General features: G+C 40.5%; 1 protein-coding gene across 3 annotated transcripts in view; it reads right to left on the reverse strand.

Moving 5' to 3' along the window:
* Positions 1–14,150, reverse strand: part of ptpn13 (protein tyrosine phosphatase non-receptor type 13) — a 49,204-nt gene that overhangs the window by 24,704 nt on the left and 10,350 nt on the right. For all 3 annotated transcript variants that reach the window (XM_061060982.1, XM_061060981.1, XM_061060980.1), the window contains exons 3-8: positions 12,620–12,786; positions 11,000–11,065; positions 9,531–9,716; positions 9,132–9,219; positions 6,461–7,081; positions 589–681 (exon numbers count right to left, since the gene is read on the reverse strand). In XM_061060982.1, the coding sequence (XP_060916965.1) occupies positions 589–681; positions 6,461–7,081; positions 9,132–9,219; positions 9,531–9,716; positions 11,000–11,065; positions 12,620–12,786 (1,221 nt within the window). The remainder of the gene's footprint in view (positions 1–588; positions 682–6,460; positions 7,082–9,131; positions 9,220–9,530; positions 9,717–10,999; positions 11,066–12,619; positions 12,787–14,150) is intronic.

Here is a 14,150-nt window from a genome sequence, read left to right on the forward strand (position 1 = left end):
GTGGCCTATGTGATATGTTACCTTGTGTAATCTTTCATTGCTAAGAACATGACCTAGTTCCATTACCTGACTGTGAAAATGTGACTGAGAGACGTGGCAGTTACATGGGAACAACTGAAGAAAATATTCAGTTCTTCACAAAAATCGGAAGCAGTGGATTTTGTTTGTTGTGTGTACCAAAATGTGCCTGAGATGATTTGCAACAAGACAGCAGGGAATCTAGCTCTGAGCAGTAAAAGTACTGCTGGTTTTCTTGTTAAATGATTCGCTCATTGTTCCAGGTATAAATCAGTTCTTGAGTAGATGGATAAAAAGAAAACCAGCAGGAACCAAACTGAAAACCGTGCAGGCCTAGTGTTTTATTGAGTCTACTGTAATGGGCAATTTATGACAACACAGGAAGGGTTGGCTTTTGGTTTTTCATTTTCACCTCGACTGCATGCACCAAAATGAATTATGCGTGTGCAGCACCTGCTACCTGTTACTTAAGCTTTGCACACACACAAATCACACAACACGGTGTGTTATAAAAGCCTCCATGAACCATATAATAACAATGTTAAAGAACCCCTCAGATGCTTCTTTTACCATGTCTGTAGTCTGGATCAGAGGAGGTCACTGAGGGGCTTTCGCTGGATGAGCTGTAATCACTATGGTACCTCTGGTGGGTGTGGACTGGGTCTGAGAAAAGAAGAAAGACAATCAGCCCGTGTTTTCAAAGATAACTTAATATGAGCCATGCAGTAAGATAAAACAGGGAGTGTTTCTGTGAGACGACAAATGGTTAAAACCATAAACTTCATGCACATGAGACAACTTAAAAACGGTAATACAGACTTGTTTGCTGTTTATAATGTTAAGTTGATTTAGTTATTTATTTTTAAACAAAGAACGTTAAAAAGTTGTATGACTTTTTGGACAGCAGGTGGGATGACAAGCTGTACGTTTTCTTTTATGGGTGTCGATTCAAATCCTCATGAGACCGACAGTAACCCCAAACCAGAAGACTGAAGAACACAAAAAATGGATTAGTCCTGCTGTTGGTAAACAATCAAAAGGAAAGACACCTGTAACTCATTGAAAAGCTGCTTCCGCTCAAGTTGACACAGGCATTCCTCCTGTCAGGTTAGAGAACATTTTGTTGAGGGGGTTTTCTTCAGAACCACAACAAGAGCAGACCAGCTCACCACATGTATTTGCTTTACTCGAAGCAATGCTAAACTTAGTAATGACTTGAAAATCTGCAGTAACACAGGAAAACAACATTTACAACCGTCTAAACACCGAGCCTCATGGGTCATGTGTTTCACTGGTTGGCACACAGAACTTGAAAGTCCTGCTCTTCAGTATCAGCTACATAGCTTAAATGAGTAGCATTCCCCAGCCATTGCTCAAAGAGCTTAGTTCAGAAGAGTTACACAGAACAACAGACTTGTCTTTGTAAGGGTGTCTGTCTTGAGATTAATCACAAGTAAAAAGCATCGTGTTTCCAGCATGAACTATAATCTAACCTGGAAGAAAGACGGCTGGTCTGAATGGTTTTAAAACAGTTTTCAATATTCTGCTCGGGACAGAGTCATTTAAAAAAAATCTGTTTTTTTTTTACAATCATTTACCACGTCAGCTTTACTAATGGTGTGTTATATGGATTACAACAAGCATTATAACTCTCCAGAGTGTCAAGGGGTAATGCCCAGTTACTTTCCAGTTGAGTGAACATCTTGTCTACGTTATACTAAAGTAAAGTAATCTTTTCAAGTGTTTGATAACGGCATTTGATGGATCAACACAAAAAAATTGTGTATATCTTATAGCTATCTATCTCCACAGGTCGAACATAAATCTCAAAAAAATATCGGCCAATACATTGGTATCTGATTTTTTCTCTCCCCAATATCGATATCTTCCCAAAAAAATCCCATATCAGTCGGGCACTAGTACAAAGTCCTACACTGTGGACTATATTGGAATATGTGCCGTTACACATGTTTTTGAGAATTTGAGTTTCTGTAGAAGTTACAATTTTCTTCTGTGGATGCAGATAACCAGCATGTTCATCAGCATGTTCTAAAAAAATCCCAGATGAAACTAGGTCCAATATTAAAGAACTGCCACATATGCAAGTTTGGCAGACATCACCCAACCTTACAACAGTTTATAAAGAAAATAACTTTTCTACAAAAAAAGGCACTACAACTTAAAATGAAAAGAATTGGGGATGGTCACAGCTACTTAGAAAGATACTGATATCTTTCTGATAATTTGAAAGTTCCACTAAATGGGTGGAAGGGTTGGCTAGAGGGCGAATCAGATAAACATGTAGTATAAAAGTGGCCTCTCATTGCTCCTCCCCTCTGGCTGGTATTGTTCATTTGCCAGGAAATATAAAGCGTTGCAAAACAGACGAAGACAAAAGATCTTCAGATTGAATCGGTTGATTCTCTTAATCTCTTCCTCTTCCAATACAATTGTACAATTGTAAGTAGCGAGCAAGCAGACACGTGAGAAGACATGAAAGAAGGAAAAGAGGAGTTTGTCCAGTCATAGTGAAGTCTTCGTTGTAATTAAATAATTTATGTGAGGTTAAGTGTGAAAAACCATAATGGGTTCAATCATAGTTTGATGCCCGGCCCTATTTTCTCTGTGCTCCATCAGGTCTTTTTCTCAGTATTGGGAGTCACACGCACTTGTTGGAAAAACAGTCTGTACACATTTTAAGTGGACGAGTATCATTTCCTGGGATAACAAATACGACCTGCATTTATCTCTTCTCTTCCCTCTCCTCCCTTCACCCATCCTCTCATTCTCCCTCCCACACACCCCTGTTTATTTTTCCCTTCTCTCCATGTTTCACTGCAGATCTGGCACTTTTGACACCTCGACACGAGCTTTCTGTGAGAACATAAACAACTTCTATAGGCTACGGCCTTTTGGGGTGTTCAAGCTGAGAGGAGACACAACCTCTCTGAGGTTATTTAAAGTCTGGTGGTCTTGGGGGGGAAAGAAAGAGGCACATTCTTAAGTGAATAATAGCTTTCAGAACACATCATTTCCTCCCTCTACCGCGTCAACATGACTAGGTAAAACAACATTGGGTGAAGATTTTGAAATAGCATGTGCAGAAGAAAAGGTTACTGTTGGAAAATGTCTATTTACAAAATTCCTAGAGTGCTTGTGAACCTTCATTGTGCTCCCTGGAACAGAGTCAGGTAGCTGATTAAAAAGGATCATGAATAAACTTAATTGTCATAAGCTTTTCATATAAATACTATAATCTTTTCCTGCACAGCTTTCGGAGTCAACAAACCAAAATGTGATCTAATTATGAGAATTTGGGAGGTGGTTCTTTGGTGACCAACTTTCCTTCCACTGAGACTGCAATGTTCGGTTATGTTGTCCAAGCTGGACCTGCCCCGGTCCAAAGCCACATGACCTGCCGCCAAGTGCCGGAAAAGTCCAATAATGTTTGGAATTCCCTCATCCGCTGCGCATGACTCCAATTACAGCCCCGAGATCTGCGAGGAAAGTTTCTACTGACTGATGCACCTTGGCACCAAAAAGGTGAGGGGGTGGGGGGGGCTATTGTGTGAGGCATAGGGGACCAGGTATAAACATGCCCATGCAAACACAGGCATGCACAAACACAATGTTTAGTTATGCCCGTGTAATTCAGCTGAACACGAATGCAAGATGCACACACAAACACACACCCACACACACACAGACACACACACACACACAGACAGCATGAAAAAGCAGTGTGTAACTGGGTGAAACCTGAGAGCACTGACCACTGCTGCGCCATCACTTTCCTGCAGGAAAGAACAGAAAAAAAAGTGAGAGAAAAAGAAAGAAAGGGAGGTCTCTGCCAAGTAACACATCCACGAGGCCCTGCAAATGGTCTGTGCTCAATTAGGCCCCATTCATACAGTCGCCAAATAGCTCTGGGATGGGATACAAAAATACTTTGGCTCTGCCTTCTTATTCAACCTCAGTCAGTTTGATGGGAGAAGATATTCCTTTGTGTCAACCATAATGTATTTATCCAAACGAATACATAAAGAAAAGCCTCTCTCTGTGCAGGCACAAAATATAAACAGAGGCTACCCCCTGTACCCCCTCTATTTATTTTCAACTCCTCTTTTCACACCATCATGTGAAGAAATAAAATATGCCAAGTGCTTTCTGATTACAATCAACACAAGGCCAAAGAGGGAGGGAAGCAAAGAAAGGCAGGATTTGCTAGGGATAAAAAGCCACAGTCGAGAGGAGAAGAATGCCTTTGGTTGGTGGCTCGGTCAGCATTAAAAATAGCTGCCAGAAAAGCAGGGAGGCTGGAGGTCGGAGGAAGCTAAAGATTGGGGGATTTGGGAAACCAGCAGGAGAAGGAAAAGGAAGGAGAGGTAAAAGACAGAGGTTTATTATATGAAGCCATTCATGCTCCTCCACTGTCCCCGGACGGCCAGCAGATCCATATAGCGACTTGTGACTCTTTGCGCAAACTTATCTGCCTATAGAGACTTTACCAAGAATGCATTAAGCCCCTAAGGGAAACTTAAAGCTCTTGTGGCTGACTGTTGAGGTGTCAAACAATTCTGTTGTGTGTGCTTGGTTTAAGCATGTGATAAAATGAAGGTAGCTTTTTTTTAGTCTGTAAATACTCTGCACAACTATGTGCTTATGTCTGTGCTCACAGTCGTTTTAGAAGAAAAAAAAAAAAGAGAAATGGATTTTGCTATATAGCATGTATGACAGTCAGCAGCAGGCTAGAATTAATCTAGCCTGCAATTAGAATCAACCATTTGGAAACCTCTGCACCAGTGACTCATACATTCTGTCTAAACACTTCCGCACATACACTGCCAACGATACTTCATCCAAGCCAGCAAGCACCCAGGTCCCATCCCACATGGTAGTTTCAGGCGGACAAACAACCTGCAACTAGGCTGTGTGTCTGTCTGCTCACGTCACCCCATCACCGTCACATTTTCAGCTCTCAGATCAGAGAGGCTCAAGGCTCCCTGCAGCCTGTTTCACACGCGCGCTGCTCCCCCCCCCCCCCCTTTTTTATTGCCTGGTAAATTCATTTAACCACTGAGTTTGACATGTGTTGTATATCTTTATGACACAGCTCGGGCCTGAAAAGGCTTTATTTCACCGATTTTGTTCATTGTCTCAGTAGCAAACTAAAGCTGATTTCTATTGGAAATGGTGGGCCACCTCCCATGTGACACCGATTTAATATCTCCAAACTTTAAAGCTTATCCACTACATGTTCAAACAAAGCATCGGCACCACACATTACACAATAATGAAAATTAACACAAGCTCAGGCCTGTTACCAGAGTACCATGATCTGGCTCTACTTATGACCTCGTTGTTGTTGTTATTATGAGTAAGACAACATAAACTGTGGATTTGATATCTGAATAAGCTGTAGCAGCAAAAACAGGCTGAGTGGAACGACACCTGGGATTGTTTGTCTGTGTTCACAAAAGAAAAACAAGACAGGTAAGTCATGGTATTAAGTATTGTCAGAAGTACTTTTTTAAAGTCATCTCTCACAGGCTGTGATCTTGTTGTCTTAGATGCAATCAACAACTTTCAATAATTGAAACCCACACAGCCACTAAGGTTGACCAAATTATCGACAAATCAAAACGTTTCTATACTTTTTATTACCACGTGTTCAAAATGACACAATCTGTTGTTTTAATGATCAATAGAATCAAAAAGTATTAAAGCTTCAGATTTGTCATATTCCTAACAAAAAGCTGCAACAAACAAACAAGAGAGAGCACAATCAAAATAGCACAAATCCATTGAGTATGGATTTGTGCAATCAAAGACAGTCTGCAAGAGTTTGCCTGCAATTTTTGGTCATAAACCAAAATGGACCGAATACTGAGTGCCTCGGACTTTGTTGGCATGGAATCAAATCGTTGATATAGTTTTGGCACACAAAAAAAAAAAATACAGTAGCCGACATAGTTTTGACTAATATTGTATCAACGCTTAAAGTATTGTATTATGACAACCCTTACAGGCACTACATTAAACAAGCGTAAACATGTAAACTCATACTTAATGACCATCAGTGAACATATGATGAACTTTCATTCTTGTCTTCCCCTCAAATTATCAGGAAAATGAATCTTCTTGGTGCTTTTAATTTTCGACAAGCAGCGACCAAATCTGTCAAACGCAGACTTGAGTGGGGAGGTTCAAAAGTTGTTTTTTACTTTTGACCAGCACTTCTGATAAATCATACAACTGCCTTATAAAGAAAATTCAAGCAGCCAAGCAAAACTACATTAAAGTTTGATTTACATTCTTGTGACATTATAGTTTTTGATAATTTCTAAAACACAACATCTGCACAGGAAGAAGTTTACTCTGTGTTTGTATTGAAAAAAGCTGCTCCGTTTTATAGCATTTCATGTTAGAGAGGTTAACTCACCATCCACCGCCTGTCTTAGCACCTGAAGCTTCCTCTGTTTCTCCTTTATCCTGTCGTAGGCGCCAGGGTGACCCGAGCCCACAGACAGGGCTGAGTGGTGATGAGGCTTCCTACTCTTCAATCCAGCAAATTCCGAGTAGCGAGTATCCAACTCCCGACCTGACAGAAAGGGCGATTTGTGCCTGCCAATGGAGTGAGTGCTTATGGCACTGCTGCCTCTCCGCGCGTCCTCCAGAGCCCCAAAACGAAGAGCCTCTGGGTCAATGTAAGCCAAGTCCACAGAGGAAGCCCAGTTCTTCCTGGCCTGACTAGGACCCAGGTCCCCACTGTGAAAGGGTAAAGACCTCCGGTCCAGTTCCACAGGCCGTCCCTTCTGCTGGGGATGGAGCGGGTGTAGATATGGATAGGAGTGCTGGTGCTGGAGTGAGGGGGGTCTGGAGTAGAGGTCTGTTGGGGAATCAGAGTTGGGCAGTGAATACTGTAGGGCTGCCACCTCGTCCCCCTTCAATAGTTCCTGGATTGGCAGAGAACCCATGGAGCGACTGAGGCCCCTGTTAAGAGAGGTCTGCTCCTGAGTCCTGGCTCGGTAGCGCTCCAGAACTCTGGGGGCGGCACTCCTGCCTGAGAGCAGAAGAGAAACAAAATGTTATTAAACAATGACAAGAAGATCCGACTGAACTGTAGCAAAGTCTTATTGTTAAGTTGGATACTAAATGAATAAAAAACAAATGGTTAATGAACAGCTGTTTTATTTTAATTTATCGAGACCGTATCAAAGATAACCAGAAAAACATATAATTCCCAAACAATAACTTTATTATTAACACCCCCCTTGTTACATTAGGATGAGCAGAGGACCTAGAGAGGGATTAAAAAGGATTTACATTTGAATAAATACTGTACGCCTCGTTATGCCTAAGTGCCTTTCCAAACTGGCATCCATTTCTAATATCAACATAACACGACAGCTGAAAACAGCACTGTGGGCTGCAGACTTCCTCTCCTCTGCACTGATACCCTGGCTTGGCCTCTGAGCACCTGCAGGGGCCTCTCATGGCCGCTCCACTCAAAAATGAGCAGCTACAGCAAATTAATAATTCCAGAGGCAGAAGGATGTCCTCAGATTCCCCATTCTGTTATAATAGGAGGAAGATATTATGAAGGGAGAGATTATGATTGACAGCCCTGATACTGCTTATATACCATCTAATAATACAGTGCAAGATTACAGATGTTCTTTTAGAGCCAGGTGCCTTATGAAGAACGTTCACCTTCTTACATTCTGATTTTCATATTCTAATCAAGCCCTGGATCTGTTTTTCACCAATGTTATTTGTAAGATAAGATAGCGTTCAATTAGAATTGGCCGCAGTAATGATAAGTTTCTGTTAAACAGCCCCGGGACGGAAATGTAGCAGCCCTTACTGGCACATAAAGCTAATGAATTTGTAAAGTAAACATATTACACCACAAGAAAAAAGCAAATGAAGAAACATGGCATGCTGCTCTTGACCTTACGAGGTACAAACAATTTCCCAGAGAGTTGAATTTGTTCTGCAGCCAATTTCCTCTGATCGTTAAATCTAAGAAAACAAGTTATTGTCCTTCAATAATGAGAAATTATTATCTAGCCCTTCTATCCCTGTGACTTTGTATAAATGGAGTAATTCATGTTTCTTTCTTCAACTACGCATGTTTTTGACAGCTCTAGTTTTAGAGTGAAGACGTAAACAGAAGCTAAACAGGAGGGAGAGACGCAGAAATGAGGGAGCAGAGGGAGACATTAAGTCCTGTAAAAAAACACTGCATGTGGTGGTTTAATCTACAGAGCATATGCTTGGTTTTACCAGAGAAACACTTCAAACACTGTCTTCCAGGAACTCAAGGAGGCACACAAGGACTAAACTGAGAAAAAACTAAGAAAAAAACTTTTTTCTCAACAGGATGTCTTATTTTTCAAAGACGTTTGTTTAAAAAAAAAAAAAAAATTGTGTGATGATGTGCATATGGAGAACAGTAAAAAAAAAAGAAAAAAAAGAAATGGGGATATTAAATGTCCAACACAAAAGAGACACCATGTCTGCGTTCCCTTCATTCAGCAATAACAACTTGGAAGCGCTGGCACACAGGAGGGAGAGGGGAGCTGCTCCTTGAGAAGAAAGGTACTTAAGAGCTGAGTAATACTCTTTGCATGTACTTTCCCTAGGGCTGGCTGGTGCTCAACCAGGGAAACAAAGCACTAATACAAACAGCAGACGGGCAGCTTCACTGGTGATTCCAAAATATGCATCTGTAATCAATGCCATGCCGTGCTTACATAATCGGTAACAACCAAGCCATGTTTGTGCTCCACTTTCCTTTCCGTGGCCTGGAAAATTGCTGGAGCTCTCTCAGAAACCACTGGGAAGATTTGGTCATATTTTCCTGTATTAAATACGATTCAAGGTTCGCAGTGTGTTGTTCCTCGTGTACTTTGGATTCTTTCCGGCATACTTAGAAAGTGAGGATGTGAGTGATGAAAAGATTCAAACCAAGGGAACACATTCAGAAGTAATCTTCTTTTAATAAAAGTTACTGTAATGTAAACACAACATCCAACATGTGAAACAAATGGAACAACAATGTGTGTGTGTGTGTATGAGTGTCTGTATAAAAGAGAAGCTCATCTTACCTGAGGGTAAACCTTTGCCCCTAAGCCTCTCTCGAATCTCCTTACTCCGCTCCGGAAGAGACTCTCTATCAGTCAGCAGACCGTCCAACTGTGAGTGAGACGAAGAGCAGGGAAGAAAAACAAAGAGCCGGAGGTGAAAAGGCAAGACAAGGGCGAGGAAGGGAAAGAACGGAAGTCAGAGGGCCATTCCTCCTGAGAGTCATCCATCCAGAAATCATTTTGTATCAACAGGAGCCCCATTATGTGTTGTGTGATTCAACAAACCTACTGGGCTTTAAAAGGAGCTGTGAATAGTCTTTTAAAATAAAATTCCTTTGGAAGCTTTTCCTAGTAAGCACAAACACTACTCAGTGTTATCATATTGTATTTGACCTCTAGATGAAAAAGAAACAAGCCTACCTGGGAAAGGCTGCCCAGTACCAACCGGACCAGTTTTCTGATATAAGAGAAGGGAGGGTCACAACTGGAGTTTCGAATGTGCTTGCTGCAGATGTCCAGCACCGTGCGCATCGACATTCGACTCAGTGTAACATCATCACACATGTTGAGAAGCAGGCTGTTCAGGTGCTCCCCCAACTTCATAGGCTGCACAGAAACCAGAATGATCACAGTTGGCATTCACACAGGGGAAAAAAAAGAGCAGTATGTTCTGTAAAGCGTCGAGTTCTACGGGTACATTTGAATCAGATATCTATGTCATCAAACTGACCGACATGGGCACAGAAATGTCCTTTTTCTGCATGTTTTGGATTAGAGAGACATTACCACACCTCGTTTTTCACTCACTGTCATGTTGAATACTTTGCTTTGTACATCCAAAACAAAACATTGGACATTTTATCATGGCAGCCAGATATATAACACTTGGGTGTTATTGTTAATCATGATCGCAGTCACATAATTGTTTCACAAAGACAGCATACTCCTTTGTGCAGTTTTCTTTCAGTATATACAGTATGAGTAAAAGGATCATTAGATGGATTATATTTTGCACAGTATGCAAAAAATAAAGCAGTAGATACTTGCTTCATGGTGGGTGTTGGGACATGCATCGTCTGATAAAGTGACTCTTGGAACATTTTACTTGCTCGCTTTACAAACACGTTGTTTTTGGCCAAACGTTTTTAAAGCTAATATAATCACAGCTATAGCATGACGACATGAAAAAGGGTTACTTTCGCACTAATGTGAACACCGGCACACTGAGTCGGCCAAGGATAAAACATTATCATCTATGCAGAGATATGAACACAGAGAACCAGACAAGCTCCTGAGGTCTTGGCAGATACAGACACATTCCAGATTTACAGCTTGAACCTTTTCCTCCTCAGAAGAGATATTTAGAAACAGATGTCATTTTAAGAAAAGCCGTTCCACGTGAGATTTGAAATTCAGCATGTTTGAATGTTGACTTTAATCAATACCAATGAGTACTAGCTCCTGTTCCTCCACTTTCTGATTGTGACTTTCTACATGAGTACTCTAAACTATAAAAACTGATTGAAAGAGACGTTTTAACCTTGACAAAAATATTTTGGGTGTGGCTATTTCCCTAAGCAACAATATTAACTGTGTCAACTTTCTATATGCATTCCAAGTGTGCAAATTAAACAAGTTAAGTCCCATTTCAAATCAGGCTGCACTTGAATATCCACAACTGCTAATAATACTGTATGCTATAGCTCAAATCTTGTTAAATAATTCCCAGTCCAGTTTGGTCTGCAGTGTCTTAGATTCTCAGTGCAAACATGAAAGAAAAAGCTAATTTGGAAAGTCTACCTAAAATAATAAACACATCTGTAGTCATCAACATGAGCCTTTATAACCGAGGCTTAAATGGAGGAAGCATATCCTTAATATGAAATTACCTGACTTTGGGGGATCTCGTAGTCTGCCCCCCAGAACAGAGTCATACCCAGAGAGTACATGTGCATCTGTGGGGGGAAAAAACACATTGTTTCTGAATCACACAAAATATTGTACTTAGAGTAAGGTCCAGACATGCTCTTTTTGTGTCTTGACATACTATTTGTTATGAATTGGAGCTAAACTAAAAACATTGAGAATATATAGAAAAAACAAAAAGACAAGAGTTAAGGTTAAATCATCACATAGAAAGGTTAAGAACATCAAAGTTTTGTTTCACTCTAATATAAACAAATAACTGACGTCTGCTAAATAAAGTCCTAAGGCCCTGTAGGAAGGACAGAGAGACATAATAAAGCTCAACAACTGCTGGGTGTAATAAAGGTTTAATTCATACTTATTTGGAAAGGAAAGGGACAGGGGCTTTCAGCCTAAATCCAAAAACCCTTTTCCATTTCCCTCTTCTTATTACTCTGCCCTCACTACTTGGGAGAGAAATCACTTCCCTTGAATGTTGGGCTTGGTAGAGGAAAGAATAATTCAGGGATTGCCAGAGAATGCAACATAACCTTCAAGGTCTTTCAGGAACAAACTTCAGTACAAACTTACAGACACACTCTCAAGAAATGTGGAAAAAAAATTAAAATGCCTAATTTTAAAGCAACAACGCCACCTCGAATGTCGAAAAGTGGAAAGGAAAATTGTGGCACTTGCAGCTGACGTGTGTTTACCCACAGTCTCTGATAATGGGGAAAGCAGATTAGATTTTGTACTCTGAAATAACTCAGCTGGCTCGAGAGGCGGGACCACGGCTGGAAAACTGACTCAGCACAAAAATGTGTTGAGGTCTGTGGGACCATGCCAGGACGGGAATCCAGTCATGCAAGATTTTAGCTGTGCTACCAGAGGAAAAAAGGGGGGCGTGTTCCTGAGCATTAGGAAAACAAGTCATTCTGCATGGCAGGAGATATCATGTTTGCTCTCAACTTCACTTAGAAATATTGCAACTCAACAACCATCTTGGATCTGCGAACAATAAGTATGTAGCTCCAGAGTTGTGTTGTGTTACTCAGGCAAAGATGTGCCCTAATTTAACAACGTATTGCCCTGTCACAACTACAGCAGCTCCAACACCACCTTTGGACAATTACCCATTCAAAACATGTACTCATCTATTTCTTTGACTGTAGTACAAGTCAAATTCAACAATGTGCATCAGTTCATCACAAGAAAAAAACAGAATAAACTAGATTACCAAAACTTCAGACTTCCAGTTCTAAAGCTCCTGTGAGGAACTTTTGGTTTGTGTACATTTCCCCTGTGGATCTTTGCCTCCAAAATAATAGATCTGTTTATTTGAATGACTAATAACCTGCGGCAGCTTTAACAAGCATAAAAAAACCGATATAAATTTAATAATTCTTCTTGCCGGTGCCGATTTTGTTTTTGTAGGTCATATAGAAGCATTCGTTTGACTTACAGTATGTTATTCAAACTAATGGAGCTTAAATAAAATATTTTGGAATAGGTGGTAATAAAACAACAACAGTGAAGCATTGTAAGATTTAGATAACACAATCCCTTGTGTTCTGAAAAGAATATGTGATATTTAGGTTTTATACCTTCTCTATGTCAGAGACAGTAGATAGGGAGGCCCCTTCAAGCACCTCTGGAGCTGTGAAGGCTCTCAGGTCCTGCTGGGTGACATACTCGTCTGTGAATGAGATGTTTCCAGAGGGCATGAGCAGGAGGGACCAGGGGGAGATGATGAAGCCCATGGCTGAAGGGTCTGGAGAGGGAAAGAGACAATTTAACCACTCGAGATATAATCAGGAACAAAAGCAGGAAACAACATATTAAGGCTGCTATTATTTCATTTCCCTGCTAATGTCACACAAGTACACACACACACAGCTGATATGAAGTATTGAGGTTTAAATTATGATAATACCATCAAAGTTTTGTCGAAGCATTTATATCCTAAAAGCTGCCTGCAACCGTATCCAACCACATTGGATTTTTCTCGCTAAGACTTTGGCATTTATGGAAACTCGAGAAATCTGAAGTAAACAAAAACACATGTTGCTTTCTTAGCCTGCGAGAAAATAACTGTTGGACATGGAAGCAGAAAGGAATGGCTACACAACGTAATTCTCCCTTTCCTACAAAGCCACAGCCAGCGCTATGGTCAGAGGATGTTTTAAAAATATACAGAGGAATGTTTGAGCAGCGCTGCAAAATTCTTTTCTTTTTACTGAAACTTCAACTCGAGAAGAGAGAAGAGCGGCGAGACGAACAGAGGAACGGGATTTGAGGCACCAAATATCTGCTTTCCAAAGCTGGAATTTATTAAGTAAATAAAAGTTTCCTGTTTGAAACTCATGTGACCATTTTGGACATCTTACTCAGAAGAAGAGTAGGTGTATCTCAGATAAAAAGCTTACTCTGGTCAAGGGGACATTGAAGCTGAGCAGATGTGCATGAGTCAATCTGATCTGTTGTTTTATTATGGATAACAAATAAATCAGTCTCAATAAACTGAGGATATTGGTAGACAAATACCAGATGGAAACGGACTTTTAAGCTCATGGAAAAAAAAAAAACCTTCAAACTTGCACCATTCGATTCCCTCCTCACTTCAAAGGAAACAGATTACTGTGAGTTCTTTAACCTTGAATTTTGTCTTTTCAATAGGCCTGCAATAAATGAGTAACACACAGTTTATATGTCTTTCTGCTGTCTTCAAATTTACACAGTGCATGTTGCAGCATGTCCCTCCTTAATCCAAAATAAAGCCAGTGATTCTTTTAACCACTAAATTTAGTGTAGGAGCTAAATAGCTTCAACCTCATCTGACTGCATCAAATTGGTGTAAAAAGCATGGCCATTATACGCAGGTGCGTTTTAAACTACAGGTAAAATGTATGCATGCTGAATGAGAGAGAGCATGGCTATTTACATTTAAGATTTTTTTCTCATTTGTTGCAATAAATTCAGACTTTTGCAATGAGTTTAATGTGATTGCTCATATTGCAATAACGATGAAATTGCAATTGATTGCACAGTGCTATTGTCAGTCTGATAGGCTGCTGTCTGAGCTAGGGGCAGGAACATTTTCTAAACTATTATCTTCAGCTGGCAGCTGTCCTTTAA

Source organism: Labrus mixtus, chromosome 17 (assembly GCF_963584025.1).
Source record: "Labrus mixtus chromosome 17, fLabMix1.1, whole genome shotgun sequence".
NCBI lineage: Eukaryota > Metazoa > Chordata > Actinopteri > Labriformes > Labridae > Labrus > Labrus mixtus.